The 14,691-nt window shown below is 35.9% G+C and overlaps 1 protein-coding gene across 1 annotated transcript in view; it reads left to right on the forward strand.

The window, feature by feature from the left end:
- Positions 1–210: 210 nt before the first annotated feature.
- Positions 211–14,691, forward strand: part of Acadl (acyl-CoA dehydrogenase long chain) — a 29,549-nt gene continuing 15,068 nt past the window's right edge. The window contains exons 1-6 of the mRNA XM_027941725.2: positions 211–371; positions 3,977–4,132; positions 6,123–6,260; positions 7,893–8,057; positions 10,019–10,085; positions 14,225–14,389. Of these exons, the coding sequence (XP_027797526.1) occupies positions 295–371; positions 3,977–4,132; positions 6,123–6,260; positions 7,893–8,057; positions 10,019–10,085; positions 14,225–14,389 (768 nt within the window). The 5' untranslated portion in view covers positions 211–294. The remainder of the gene's footprint in view (positions 372–3,976; positions 4,133–6,122; positions 6,261–7,892; positions 8,058–10,018; positions 10,086–14,224; positions 14,390–14,691) is intronic.

Genomic DNA, 14,691 nt, shown 5'->3' on the forward strand with positions numbered 1-14,691 from the left:
CGGGATCCTCCAGCCGCCCAAGGCCGGGAATGGGTGCTCGAGGCCCGGGAGAGCCCAGGGACAGGGCAGTACCCCAAGGGCAGCTTGTTGCGGCTGGCGGCTCCGGAAGTGCGTGCGCCCAGCCTTAATCGGAGCGCCAGTGAGGCGTTGTGGAGCTCACTGGAAACGTGCAGTTGGCGGGTCCCGCGGAGAGTCCGCCCACCCGCAGTCCTGTCACGCCCTCCCTGCCGAAGGCGCAGAAGAACCGCCTAGCCGCGTCCGTCGCCCCTGTCGTCCGCCCCTAGCTGTCCCGCCATGGCCTCGCGCCTCCTCCTCGGGTCCCTGCGCGTCCTGGGCCGCTGCTGCGCGCCGCGCCCGTCGCCCGCCGTAAGGTGAGAGCTGCAGGGGTGCGGGGCGGGGGCCACGCCACCCTTCCCAGGGTCTTGGAGGGGATGGCATCCCCGGGCCGGGCCGCCGCGAGCCTGGGACGAGCGGATGGGCCTGGTCCCTGGCTCTCAGAGCGGGGCCGCCCCCTCCGCCGAGCCGGAGAAGATTTCGCCAAATGCGCGTTCCGGAGCCCTATCTCGCCCGGCTGGTGCCACTGCCTCGGCGGGACCCGGAGCTGGAAAATGCAGTTCGGATGCTCCCGCAACCGCGCTGCGACCTTTGGCCTAGTTAGGACTGCAGCGTGTGACAGCCACCTGATAGCGAACTTGGGACCAGCGCTCAGCCCGCGGCGACGCGGCGGAAAAAAGTGGCCAGAGCCAATAATCCAACACAAATGACCTGGCGAGCTCCCCATCAGACAAAGAATCAGCTTTAGATTTATTAGCAATCCATCAACTAATTAAATACAGAGGGATTATTGAAGGAGCTTCTAAGAGGCTCAGTGACTATTAAGGTGGTATTTTATAATAAGATAAAACGTTTCGGACACCGTCTGATGCATAAAATCCATTCATTGGATAAACAAACTGGAAGCACATAGGATTCATTATTTAATTAGGGTGAGAGGGCAGGTAAATGGTCTAATTACTACATTGTTTTGAAGTAAGGCACTCAGCTGCAAGACTTAATGCTTACTCTTGGGGAGGTTCAGGAGGCCTCACCGAATTGGCCACTTTAGCATACACATACTTTTCTAAGTTCAACCCCAGAATATCATACTAGAGTAACCCTGAAAGTTTTGGTATCAGGCCTTATTTATGCTCTTAAAATTATAGGACCCCAAAGATCAGTTCGCTATTTTAGTTGAAGTATGGGAAGAAAGTCTATCCTTACGGAGGGGATATTAGAAAAGGAAAGACTTGAGACATTCTTTCATTCATTAGACTATAGTTTTAGTGTAACAGACTTCTTAAACTTATATGTGCATATAAATCACTTGGGGATCTTGTTAAAATACTCATTCTGATTCCATAGGTCTGAAGTTAGGCCTAAGATTGTGTATTTATAACCAGCTTTCAGTTGTTGAGGGGTGCGCTGGTGGAGATTATTTGCTTTTGAAAATGTAAATGAGGCGGAATTTACAGAGCCCAGTCTGCAAGGTTAGTAGTTTATGGCCCTAGTAAAACAGAGCCTCTTTGAAATCGAAAGCAACCTCCTGAGAGCTGCTTTTCTACATATGTATATTCCTTGCCCTTTGTCTACTGTGCTTCCTTTTATAAAAGTTTCAAGGCCCTTGTGTCCCTGAAAATGTAATGTTTTGAACAACTAATAAAAAAATAGTAAAAAAAAAAAAAAAATGAAAATGAAGATTTAAGAAAGAAAAAGATCTCTTCTATCTTCTTGAGAGCCGGCTTTGAATAACCTGTTTTGCTCACCAACCAACCAGTCTCCCAAGTTTTGTGGAGGGTTGTGAATGGTAAAGCCTCTTGCTCCTATTTTCAATAGGGGAGAAAAGGCCAATTTATTTGGTAAAGGATAAACTTGCTGCTAAGTGTTTTGATTTCTTCCCACTATGTAGTCTCTCTTGACCACCTGGGCTGACCTTAACATCTTTATTTTTTTCTTGGCATTTCTTTTGCTTTCATGTGTCCTAGTGTATTTTACTTGGAAAAGATTTCCTTAACATAATATAGGATATAAAAAATTAAGATCCAATTGAACTTGAAAATAAATTGTCTTTACTATTATTTACAAATGATTCAGTGTTTTAATAAGGCAGGAAAGAAGAAAAAGAAAATGTATAATATTTACTAAATTAAGAAAATAATTTTAAGTTTCTTCATACCTTTCCCAGCCTGTCACTCTCCAAGCCAGTCTCACTTCAAGGCCTTTTACCCTCAAGTTTCTGGGAAATCATAAATCCTAAAGTTACTGTAAATTCACCCATTTATGAAAATTACCTTGTGCATTGTTCATTAGTCTACCAATAAATAGTTTACATAAAGACAGGACATTTTAATAAATCTATCATTTAGGAGACTTTCCAATATTATCTATGGGTCAGATAATGGAGACCACATCAGCCTGTCAGACTGATGTCACCCTCACATACATTTCCTAACCCATCCCTCATCAAGTTTCCTTTAAAAGAAGACCTGGGAACCTGAAAACAGGTCTCTCGCTCTTAAGGTAGCACATATTCTCCCTTGAATGTGTTTTCTTTCCTTTCCTAAATAAGTCTTTATCCCTCTACTGACACTTGCTGAAATTCTTTTCCTTCAACACTGGCCCTGGGTCCAGCCCCACTCCCTCCTCCGAGAGCTCCTCCAGACCCTCTTCTAGAGGTATTTCTTCTTTTGTGACATGAGCTGGCTTATTTTTTCCCTAGAAGAAGAATACCAACTATGGATAATCTATATGGACACATATATACTTATAGTTTTATTTTTAGTGGCAAGAAATTGGAACCAATCATTTCAACTGGAGGGATAAAGTAAATTTTAGTTTACTCAATGCAACATGAATGACAGTGGTCTGTAAGGACCTTTCATGTTCTGGTTTCCTTTTGTCTCTGCCTTTATATAAATATTTTCCACTCATTCCACTGTAGCCACACTTGGCCTTCTTGCTGTTCCTAGATTACACCAGACACCATCCAGATTGAAATAACCTAAATGTTAACAAGCAAGACTGGTTAATAATAGTATATTAAGCTGATTTACTGTAACTCTTAAAGATGATAATTAGGAAGGCCTTAGTCATATTTTAATGTCTAGTTAAAAGCTCTTTTAAAAAAAAACTTTAAGTCTACTTATCACAAGAAATAGTTCTTTTCTAGACAAATACTTTAAAAAATTTAAAAAGCAGAGTCCCACTAAGGAAATTTAATAGGAAACAAAAACATGTTTGGATAATATTTGAGTATATGATACAAGTTTTTTATATGTGAGCTGGAAAATGTTCAAAGGAATTCACAGATTTTCAAAATTTCTTCCAGAGGGGAAAAAACCTTAAAGAAGATTGAACTAAAGGAACTGTAAAGAGCAGTCTCATTTTAAGTTTGGTGGGTGGGGTTGGGTGGGATGGGGTGGGAAGAGAGGGGAAGGATTAGTTCCTGAAGTTCTTGAATAATCCCATACAAATCCTTGCAGAGACTGGTGGGCATTTAATATACATTTGGTTTGTTTCTGCATTGTGGTAATAACATCAACACAGTTTATATCTTATGTACCAGCCATTTAAAATGATGGGATTCTGGATAAAATACTAATTTTGGAGGGTTTGCATTATTTTAAACATTGCATATGGTGTGAAAACGGTATTATTTTATTGTACTGTTTGCATTTTACATTATTTAATCTATGTATCTTGTGATAACACTATATTTTACCTGCAGTGAGTACCAGGTGTTATCCTCTTTAGAAATTTGGAAGTGGAGACTGAGTTGACTAATGATAAATTGCTTCTTAATTCCAGTGAGGTAGGGGACATCCTATGAAAAGTGGTGATGCTTTAAAGTGTCTCTAGGAAAGCTATGTTGTTCAGTAGCATTAATTTGGCTATGAAGAGTAACAATTCATTTACTTTTTCTTAATGCATTTTTTTAAAGATGTTCTCATTCTGGAGGGGAGAAACGTTTGGAATCTCCTTCTGCTAAAAAATTAACAGATGTAGGAATTAGAAGAATCTTTTCTTCAGAGCACGACATTTTCCGGGAAAGTGTAAGGAAGTTTTTTCAAGAAGAAGTGGTTCCTCATCATTCAGAGTAAGCTCACCTACCTTCATGTTTCAATGTTATATAAAAGCGCCAAATATGAAAATAACTATTTCCTAGAATGTTGTATATTGTGCAGAAAAATAATGTCAGTGCTTTACTGACATTTTTATTGTTCTTCACCATAATCCTGTAATATCCTAGGATTCTTAAGTTTATAACTTTTTAAATGATTTGCGCTTTTTTTGTTTTGTTTTGTTTTTAAGATAGGTCTCACTGTGTTGCCTAGGCTAGTCTCCTGAATCATGGAAGCAAGTGATCCTCCCTTCTCACCCTCCTGAGAATCTGGGATTACATGAATGTGCCATCATACCTGGTTATCTTAATTTATTTATTTTTCTTCCCCACAGTGCTTAAGATAGAGCCCAGAGCCTTGCCCATGCTGGGTAAGTGCTCTGCCAATGAGCTACATTTTTTTTTTCTGTTGTACTGGGGCCTCATATATTCTATATGAGGGCCTCATATATTCTAGACAAGAGTTCTACCATGGGAGCTATATCCCCAGTCTTAAATGAATTTTTAAATGTATAACGTACAATTCAATAGTGAGAATATTAAAAAATTTGAAATTTACTCAAGAAAAGTATTTTTTGAAAACTATGGTTAAGTAGCAGCAAACTGCTAGTCCATTTCATATTCTTTCTTTTTCTGTTTTATGAATGAATTAAAGGAAAGCTCAAAAGGCCAGTGGAGTACAAATCTTCGTAGCTGATCAGCCACTACCTCTGAGCTACATTTCCAGCCCTCTTTAAAACTTTTTTGAGATAGGATCTTGCTGAGTTGCTCAGGCTGGCTTTGACCTTGCAGTTCTCCTGCCCTACTCTCTCCAGTCACTGGAATTACAGACATGTGCCACCATACCCAGGTTTTATATTAATACTTTCTTGGTTATAATGACCAAAATTAGCTAAACTCAGAAGCTGTGACTGGTCTGGTGAAAAGCAATCAGCTTTTTGAAGATAAAAGAAATAAAACATACTTAATTCTAGGAGAGTCTTCTTTTTTCTTTTTCTTTTTCTTTCTTTCTTTCTTTTTTTTTTTTGTACCAGGGATTGAACCCAATGGCACTTTACCACTGAGCCTCAGTACTATTTTTAATTTCCAAACAAGATCTTGCTAAGTCGTTGCTGAGGGTGACATTAAATTTATGATCCTACTGCCTCAGCCTCTTGAGAATTACAGGTATGCACCACTGTACCTGGCTTCTTTGCTGCTTTTCAATTTTGTTTCACAACTATTGTTGAGAATGCCTTGAAATAAAGATAATAGAGTTGGCAGATTTTGAGTGGAGTACTCAAATAACCCATATCTTACTAACTGAATCTACCACTTAAAAAAAACACAAAAATATTTTCACATTTTTTTCACTATTTCTGACTATCCATGGTTTCCTTACTATGCTATTTCCATTTTTAAAGAAGAAAAGCTAGGGATGGGCCTTTAGCAAGCTTGAGGCCCCCCAGTTGGGTGGGGGTAAGGGAGGAGATGGCACAGTCTTCTCAGAAATTCATTTGACAGATAGATCTATGCTGTAAGGTGCTTCTGCTTTCCTGTCATTCCAATTTAAATGTAATGAGGTGGTTTCCTCATGTCAGCTTTCATATGCTATAAATTCAGGAAAGATGCAGAGAATTGTCTTTACAAGACAGGTTAGGCAGATTCCCATGACTATATGGCATAACTAAGCTTGCATGCTGCCAGCACCAACCAGCAAAACTGTACTCATGAATTTCAGTGGGTGTATTTTATAGGTCGAATAAATAGTGAAGAAAGAAGGCAGAAAGTGCCAAATATGAAGAAGAAAGAAAAAGAAAAAAGAAGGAGAAATGATTAAGTAGAGTCCAGTTACAAATAGAAGGGTATGACCAGTGTGCATAGTTAACCTTAAACCAAGGATGCATTCCTGCACAAAATTATTCAAAGTGTGGCCATTTAAATAATTTGAAAGAAATCTATCTGATTTTTAAATATTTAATTGCAGATGGGAGAAAGCTGGAGAAGTGCCTAGGGAACTCTGGGAAAAGGCTGGAAAACAAGGGCTGCTTGGAGTCAATATTGCAGAGCAGCATGGTGGTATTGGTGGTGACTTGTACTCCACAGCTATTGTTTGGGAAGAGCAGTAAGTATGGAGACATTTGAAGTTGAGTCATGTTTTGAATGTTCATTTTTTTCAAATGATAATAAAAAATGTTTTCTGATCTTCTGGGAAGATTGAAAATTCAGTGTAAAATGTGAAAGATTATGGCACTTATACTATTGTGCATTTCTTTTTTGGGGATGGGTGGATGGAGCTCGTAGCAGGGATTGAACTCAGGGGCACTCAACTGCTGAGCCACATTCCCAGCCCTATTTTATATTTTATTTAGAGACAGGGTCTCACTGAGTGGCTAAGTGCCTCACTAAGTTGCTGAGGCTGGCTTTGAACTCATCCTCCTGCCTCAGCCTCCCAAACTGCTGGAATTATAGGCATGTGCTACTGTACCTGGCTCCTGTGCATTTCTTAAATGTGGGAAATCAGAAAATCCTCTTTTATGTTGTTGAAATAGGTACTGTTGAAAGTTAAAGAGTTAATTTATGGTTGGCTCATATGGTTATTTTTTCCTTTTAAAAAGATATTTTAAAGAGAACAGCAGAATGGAAAATTATTATCAAATACACTAGAAGTCTAATATATAAGAACAAAGGTTTCAGTTAAAATGGACAAAAGATTTGAAGGAACATCTTTATAAAAAATGAGTTAGGTTTTTTTTCGTTTGTTTGTTTGTTTGTTTTTGTAGTTGTAGATGGACTTGTTTATTTTTATGTGGTGCTAAAGACTGAACCCAGTGCCTCACACATGCAAAGCAAGTGCTCTGCCACTGAGCTACAACCCCAGCCCCAATTAGGCTTTTTTAAGTAGAAAAAGTTCGTCCTTACTACCAACCAAAAGTAAATTAAGTTAACCTGGAGGTACCATTATATATATTAAAAAAATTTATGAAAATGAGAATTCTTATCACATAGTGTTGACAAGTGGTAAAAGTGGCATATTCATATACTACTGGTGACATTATAAGGGGATTAAAATGGTAAATATATGTATAAAAAGTAAAAATTTGTTCACTCTGATTTAGAATGGCATTTGGGGGAATTTATCTGAAAAATAATTTAATAGGAAAAAATAGAAGCTATGTTCAGAAATCATTATCATGTTAGATCATAATCCCCAAAATTTTGAAGCAATTTAAATCTGTAACAGTGAGATAATGAATAAGAAAATCATGGGACATAAATAATTTGGAATATTTCTCAGCTTTTTAAGATTATAATAAAAAAAACTAAGTTAAAAAGAGGATTTTTGTTATGTCATATACTTTAAGAAGAAAATAGCAAAGTAAAAAATTCATAGGGACTACATCTACATTAGGATACATCCAAAGATAATTTTCCGTAATAAAAATAGTTGATGTGTTAGGGTTATACAATTGTAGGTGATCAGTAATTTATTTCTTAATTCTTTAAATAATTATTTATTGAGCTGTTAGAACACTGTTACTATTTTAGAACCAACAATAAAAAGAAGAGTAAAAACAACATTCAGGAAGGTCATAGGTTTATGAGGAAACAGGCTGTTTGCACACAACCTACCACACACAATCAAGATCTTTAATACTTTATTGTTCCAATAGTCATTTTTAATTGAAAATTAAAGACACTAAGAGTAGAACAAAATAACTATCTTATGTTTTTAATACTTTTTTTTCTTTTTAAGAGCATATTCAAATTGTACAGGGCCAGGTTTTAGTCTTCATTCAGATATCGTCATGCCTTATATTGCCAACTATGGCTCAAAAGAACAGATTGAGCACTTCATCCCCCAGATGACGGCAGGCAAATGTATTGGTGCCATAGCAATGACAGAGCCTGGTGCTGGAAGGTAAGTCAACCTTCTTTTGGTTTTAAATTCTTGGAAGCAGTGCCCTAATAACAAACATTTTCTTAGTATGTTTGGCTCTCCATATTTGTCAGTTCTGCAACCGTGAATTCAAATGACCTCAAATCAGAAATACTCAAAAAAAGAAAAAAATTGTGTCTGTACTGAACATGTACTTTTTTCTTGCTACTGAGCTACAACCCCAGCCCTTTTTATTTTTTATTTTGAGACATGATGTTGCTAAAAAAATTGCCCATGCTGGCCTCAAACTTGCAATCCTCCTGCCTCTGCCTCCTGAGTAGCTGGTATTACAGTAGCCCAGCAGAAAAGTCTTTACTTTAATAACTAAAATTTAAGGTAAATACTCAAAGAGAATACCTTAGTTTCCTGTGGCTTCTGTAGCAAACTACCACCAAAGTTTATGACTTAAACAACAGAAGTGGATTCTTTAAACAATTTGGAAGGCCCAAAATCCAAAATCAGTATCATTGGGCCCCAAATTAGTTATCAGGAGAGCCAAGCATCCTCCAGAGGGCATAGAGAAGAATTTACTCCTTGTGTTTCTATCTCCTGGTGGCTCCTGGTGTTCCTTGGCTTATTGCCTTTGTGACCACATTGCTTTCTCCTTTTCTGTTTATGGAATCTTCCTCTCTTAGTCTTTCTCTCCTAAGGACATTTGTGATTACATTTACAGGTCATCCAGATAATTCACTATAATCTTCCCATCTCAACATCCTTAAGTTATACTTTTCCATATAAAGCCACATTTATAGATTTTAGGGATTACAACCTGATATTTTAGGGGTCATTATTCATCCAAATAAAGAGTTATAAAAAAGAAAATGTGTCCTGGAGTATAAAAATATAAAGACCACATAGAAGAAGAATCAGAAAAATTTCACAATATATGTGGACTATTTATTTATAATGCTAATCACTGTAGGTTTTTGAAACCTAAATTTCTAACAATAGAGGATTGTTAGTTAAAAATCATGGTAAATTCACATGATGATATTCTATGTAGATAAAAAAAGCATTGGATATTATTATGTATGGTTCCAATTTTACATATGTACATTTATAGGTGTATCTAAATCTATGGAAAAATAATTGCAAGGATGTATTTTTAAAATGTTCAGGAGATAAATTCATTTGTTAAATAAATTTTCTTTGGAATACTTTCTATATTTCTTTATATTTTAATTAAAATACTGTTTAGATTTTTAAAAAATTCTACTTTTAGAGCAAGTTTGTTACAAAAAAAAACCCAGCATTTTAGATGTAGTCCTTTTTTTTGGCAGTATTTGTTTTTGGGTATTGAATACCGGGTCTTATATATGCTAGGTCAGCACTTTACCACTGAAGTACAACCTCAGCTATTTTTTAATTTTAAAACAGAATCTCGCTATATTGTGATCCTTCTGCCTCAGGGTTCCAAATAGCTAGGATTACAGGAGTGTGCCAGCACATCTGGTGAGAAATAGTATTTTTAATAGCTAAATTCTTGATGAGAAGAAGTAGAGGAAGGAACCAAAGTATGTAAAGGTAGGTAAAATATATTGTGATAACAGAATTTCAAGAGTGAGCCAATCTGTGGTTTTGAGCATTGTTGGGCTTTTATGTATTCTATGAAGTCTGGCTAATTTATTTAATTTTTGTTTTTTTGCTGTGCTGGGAATCAAACCCAGGGCCTTGATATGCTAGGCAAGTGCTCTACTACTGAGCCACATCTCCAGCCCAAGGTTATTTAATCTTAATCATACATTCATTCATAGAATGACTAGAATATAATATATTAGACATGATTTTTTTAGTTCAATTGTGTGAACATTTCTTACATTAAGATTTTTATAATGGCATATCCAGTTTGAATGATCACATTGTATATATACTTATATAATAGCATTTGTCTAATTTCTTTTTTACCAACTGATGAATTTTTTTATCTTTTCTTTCAATTACAGTGACTTACAAGGAGTAAGAACAAATGCCAAAAAGGATGGAAGTGATTGGATTCTCAATGGAAGCAAGGTGTGTAAAGAGGGACTTCTCTGACCCTTCTTTCCAGAGTCATGCCATGGGTAATGATGTTATTATGTAAGGATTCACTTAGGAATTGTTTACTTAAGTATTTGTGAGGTGGAGAGAAATTTACAAGTTATTTACATGACACAAGATCTATGGTAACCCATCTGTGTTCTATGCTGCATATGTTCTTAAAAATACCTCAAAGGTGGTTTTAGCTTCCAAACAGCTCTTCTCAAAAAAGAGAAAAGTGGGAAAGTTAGGTTTATATTACCCCAACATGGGACAGACAATAGCTGAACTTTATGAAAGACTGGGGAAAAAGCTTTCTGATAAATATCAAAAAGAGTTTGAAAGATACCAGATCATAGAATCCTTTTCAATCCTATGTACAGATTTAGAGAGCTCCTCTAAACAGGATCACAGATGGTTCAAGAGCAAACATATCTCTTAGAACCTAATATCGTTCAGGGAAAATGATACCTAGAATTATGTCTGGTATATACTTAGTATATATTTTTTGTTGACTGAGTATTAAGTGAAGAAAAAATATTCATTTTCTACACTGTTTTAAGAAGTCTTGTTGAAAATATGTTCCAGGGTCTGTTGAAGGTGAGTTTTTCTGTGTTATTTTTATAACTGGTGCTGGGGGTTCCAGGGCCTCATACATGCTAAGTATGTCCTCTGGTACTGAGTTATGTCCCCAGCCCTATTTTCTTCACTAAAATTTTTTTTTTTTTATTTCCAGTTAGTTTTAGTCTAATACATTTTTCCTTTTTTTTTTTTTTTTTTGTAGTACTGGGAATCAAACCTCTGACTTCACACTTGCAGGGCAGGCATTCTGCCACTGAACTCCAATGAGCTATATATCTCCAGCCCAGGCTGATACCTTTATATTTACAAAGTCAAATATAATCATAGCACTGTCAAATTCCTAAAAGTTTCTAAATGATCTCAATTTCTGTACTTATATTATCAGAGACTGGTAACAATTGTGAACCAACATCAGACTGCAGACCAAATTTTGAGCAACCGAGTTCTAAGTAACATTCCATAATCAAGTTTTATAATTACTATGCAGAAAAATAATATCTGTGCTATTAAATAAATTTGGAAAGTGTGCATAACTTCTCTTTGATATGCTGATGTACATTATGAATCTCTAAAAATTGGATACAGTATGTTTTGTATCCTAGGAAATTTTCTTTTTATAGAATGTTAAGAATCACTGATTTATTCAAATATACTTTAAGAGATTTAGTCTAAATTATTCATCCTAAGGATAAGAAACAGGTGATAATTTCAATATATAATCAGTTAATACCCTGCATACAGAAAGCTGTTTTGAAAGAAAAGTGGGGTATTTGGTCAAAAGTAGAATGGGAACCATATTTTGTTATGACTGGATTTCTAAGCAGGCCCAGTCTGCTTAGTTACAGTCTTCTGTGGGAACTACTTAGGAAAGATACCACTGACTGTTTCAAAAACTGCATTAGGAATAGTAAAAAGGTACAAAACAAGTAAAAGTGAAAAAATGAGTAAGCTCATACAGTACATTAGAACTAATATGCAGTCACTAAAATGACAACACTGTTTTTTAAGTATATATTATTGTTATGTTAACATTAAGTGAATAAACAGAATTCAGATATAGAATAATTTTAATAATAAGAAAAGAGATGAGAAAGGAAATTCCTAATGGTACTTATATTATGGACTCTGAAGATTTTTTCTTTCTTTATAACTACATCCTATCTATATAGCATCTACAATAAGCTATATTATACTATTAGCATTTGATTAAAAAATTACATCTCTCATTACAAATAATGCCAGTCCTTTTTGAATTTTTGATTTTCATAATTAGGAAATAAATAAAAAAGGCCACCAACAAGAATTATCTTACAACTTTCTTAGGAAGGGAATGAGTCATGATGCAAATACTCATATGAGGTTAGGTGACTGTACAAATGGTTCAGAATCTATTCATCCTCTTCTGAAATTACTTCCAAAAATAACTTTTGGAAACTTTACTTGATTTTACCAATCTGAGATCAGAGTATACAAGTGAATAGTTTCTGCCCTATGAACTGTTCCTTTTTTTCTATTCCATTGTTTATTTTTAGAATATTTAGTTTTCAACTCCTGGATTTGAAACAAACAAAAAATTACTCAACTATGTCAACTACATCAAATGGTTACTATTATTGTAGAAAGATAGGAAAATTTGGAGAACTTGGATAGTAATAAGGAAGTGATGGAGCTACATTGTTGAAAACAACAGTTTTCCCATCATTTATAGAATCCTTTTGGAGAATGTATGTTTCAAAATATATTCAAAGAACATCTCTGAAGGCCTCTTATATGCCCAAAACTACTAGCTGAGGATAGACATATTAATAAGAAATGGCCAGGCATCCTAGTAGGGAGGGATGAGTGTCTTTTATTTTTGTGTCACAACAATCACACCACGACTGCCTTCGTTTACAACAATATAATTTTCTCATTTCCCATTATTTGAATACATCAGCACTATGCATTTTAGAGCACAGATCTTATAAAGCCATGGACATTAATTGATAAGAATAAACATCACCATTCTATGCCCCTAATACTTTGTAGAGAGAAATAAAAGCAGATCATTTGAGTAAGTCTGATAAACACTAAGATGCTGGGTAAATTGATGGTGCTATTGGAGCACTTAGCTAAGCTGGGGAATTTAGAAGACTTTTTGAAAGATATGATGCCTGAACTCAGTCCAAGATGAGTAGAATTCATCCTAGCTGAATTTATTCTGTAGCATCTTAGGAGCTATACAAAAGTTCTTAAGTGTGAAGGTGATAGGATTAGGTTGCCCTTTAGAAAGATCCCTTTGGTTTTATGATGGATTATAGAACTACAGAGGGTTCGATTGTAGCAACTTGTGCAAGAAATGATAAGAACCAGAAAGAAGGTAATGATAATAGAAGTAAAAGGAGGGGAATAGATTTTTAAAGTTTTAAAACGGATTAGAAAGAATTGGATTCTGAGGGGCTGAGGTTGTAGCTTAGTGGTAAAGCATTTGCCCAGCTGGTGTGAGGCACTGGGTTCAATCCTTAACACCACTTGAAAGCAAATGAAATAAAGATATTGTGCCCATCTACAACTTAAAATAAAGAAAAAGAAAAAAGAACCGGGTGTCAAGTTAAATGTGAAGCAAGATGATAGCATGATTTATTGAAACATTCATTGAGATAGGGAAACAGGTTGGCATTCAAGATTGGATAGGAATTTGGAATAGGAAGGCATGTGTTCTACCCAGGAGTCTCCAGGTGGAACTGTCCAAAAGCAGATAGGTATAAAGGTCTAGATCCTATCAATAAATATGTTTTAAATAAAGATTTGGCTTCATTAGCATGTAGTGAATGACTAAAGTGAAGAAAGTGGTTGAGATGATCCAGGAAAGATGTAGAATGAGGAGATAATTATTAATATTTTCCCTGGTTATATTTTGTTTTCTGAATCAATATCTTTGAATATTTAGTTATTTTTTTCCTTAATTATTATCTCTTCCTTCTTTAGGCTATTTTTTAAAAAGTAGTCTATCTATTAAAAAACATAAAAATTAGGCTTTTTCAAGAAGTGATAAATCTGGGAGTATAGATATTTAATAGTGTAATGCCAGTTAGAGCAGATTTCCTTTTCTAATGGGTGGCTTCCCTCTGAAATTCAGTGTATCATTTTAATAGACAATTTGGTTTATTATAAAAAACACAATCTCTTCAAATTGTTGTTAATATTTATAATATTAAGAAAATGCAGGGGCTCCGTGATGGAGTACTCCCCTAGCATGCCTGAAGCACTGGGTTTGATCCTCAGCACCACATAAATATAAAGTAAAGATATTGTGTCCACTTCAAACTAAAAAATAAATATTAAAAAAAAGAAAATGCATATGCTTCATTCTTTGAAGCATTGGATGATTTTTCCTCTGCTCTTTAACAACCTCATATATGAATAATCAACCCTGAATGTATTGATATGTAGAGAGAGGCATGAAGTATGTTCTGCTTGTTCTAGTCTTCTTGAATGTGCTCTCCCTCAATCATAACTTGAACATGGACCTCAATATTGCAGAGCGTTGTAGTGTACTTGGGTTTTTACAGGTATTCATCACTAACGGCTGGCTAAGTGATGTTGTGATTGTAGTCGCAATCACAAATCGTGAAGCTCGCTCTCCCGCCCATGGCATTAGCCTTTTTCTGGTAGAAAATGGAATGAAAGGATTTATTAAAGGACGGAAGCTACATAAAATGGGATTAAAAGCCCAGGTAAGTCATGGTATAAATTTTATTCAGATAATAAATGAGGTTATTATCATTGAAAATAAGATATATAGAGAATTACATGTGGTACAATCACAACTGCCTATCTGAATTTCTAAAATGTTTTTCAAAAATGGTAGTGGAGATTCATTTTCAGTAATGCCACTATATCTCTTTCTAGTATTCAGCAGTGGGAATGAATTAGGATATTTTGAAAATCTGATTTAGAAATGGCAAAATTAGAGCTGAACATGGTGGCACATGCCTGTAATCCTAGTTGCTCAGAAGGCTGAGGCAGGATTACGAGT

Source organism: Marmota flaviventris, chromosome 11 (assembly GCF_047511675.1).
Source record: "Marmota flaviventris isolate mMarFla1 chromosome 11, mMarFla1.hap1, whole genome shotgun sequence".
NCBI lineage: Eukaryota > Metazoa > Chordata > Mammalia > Rodentia > Sciuridae > Marmota > Marmota flaviventris.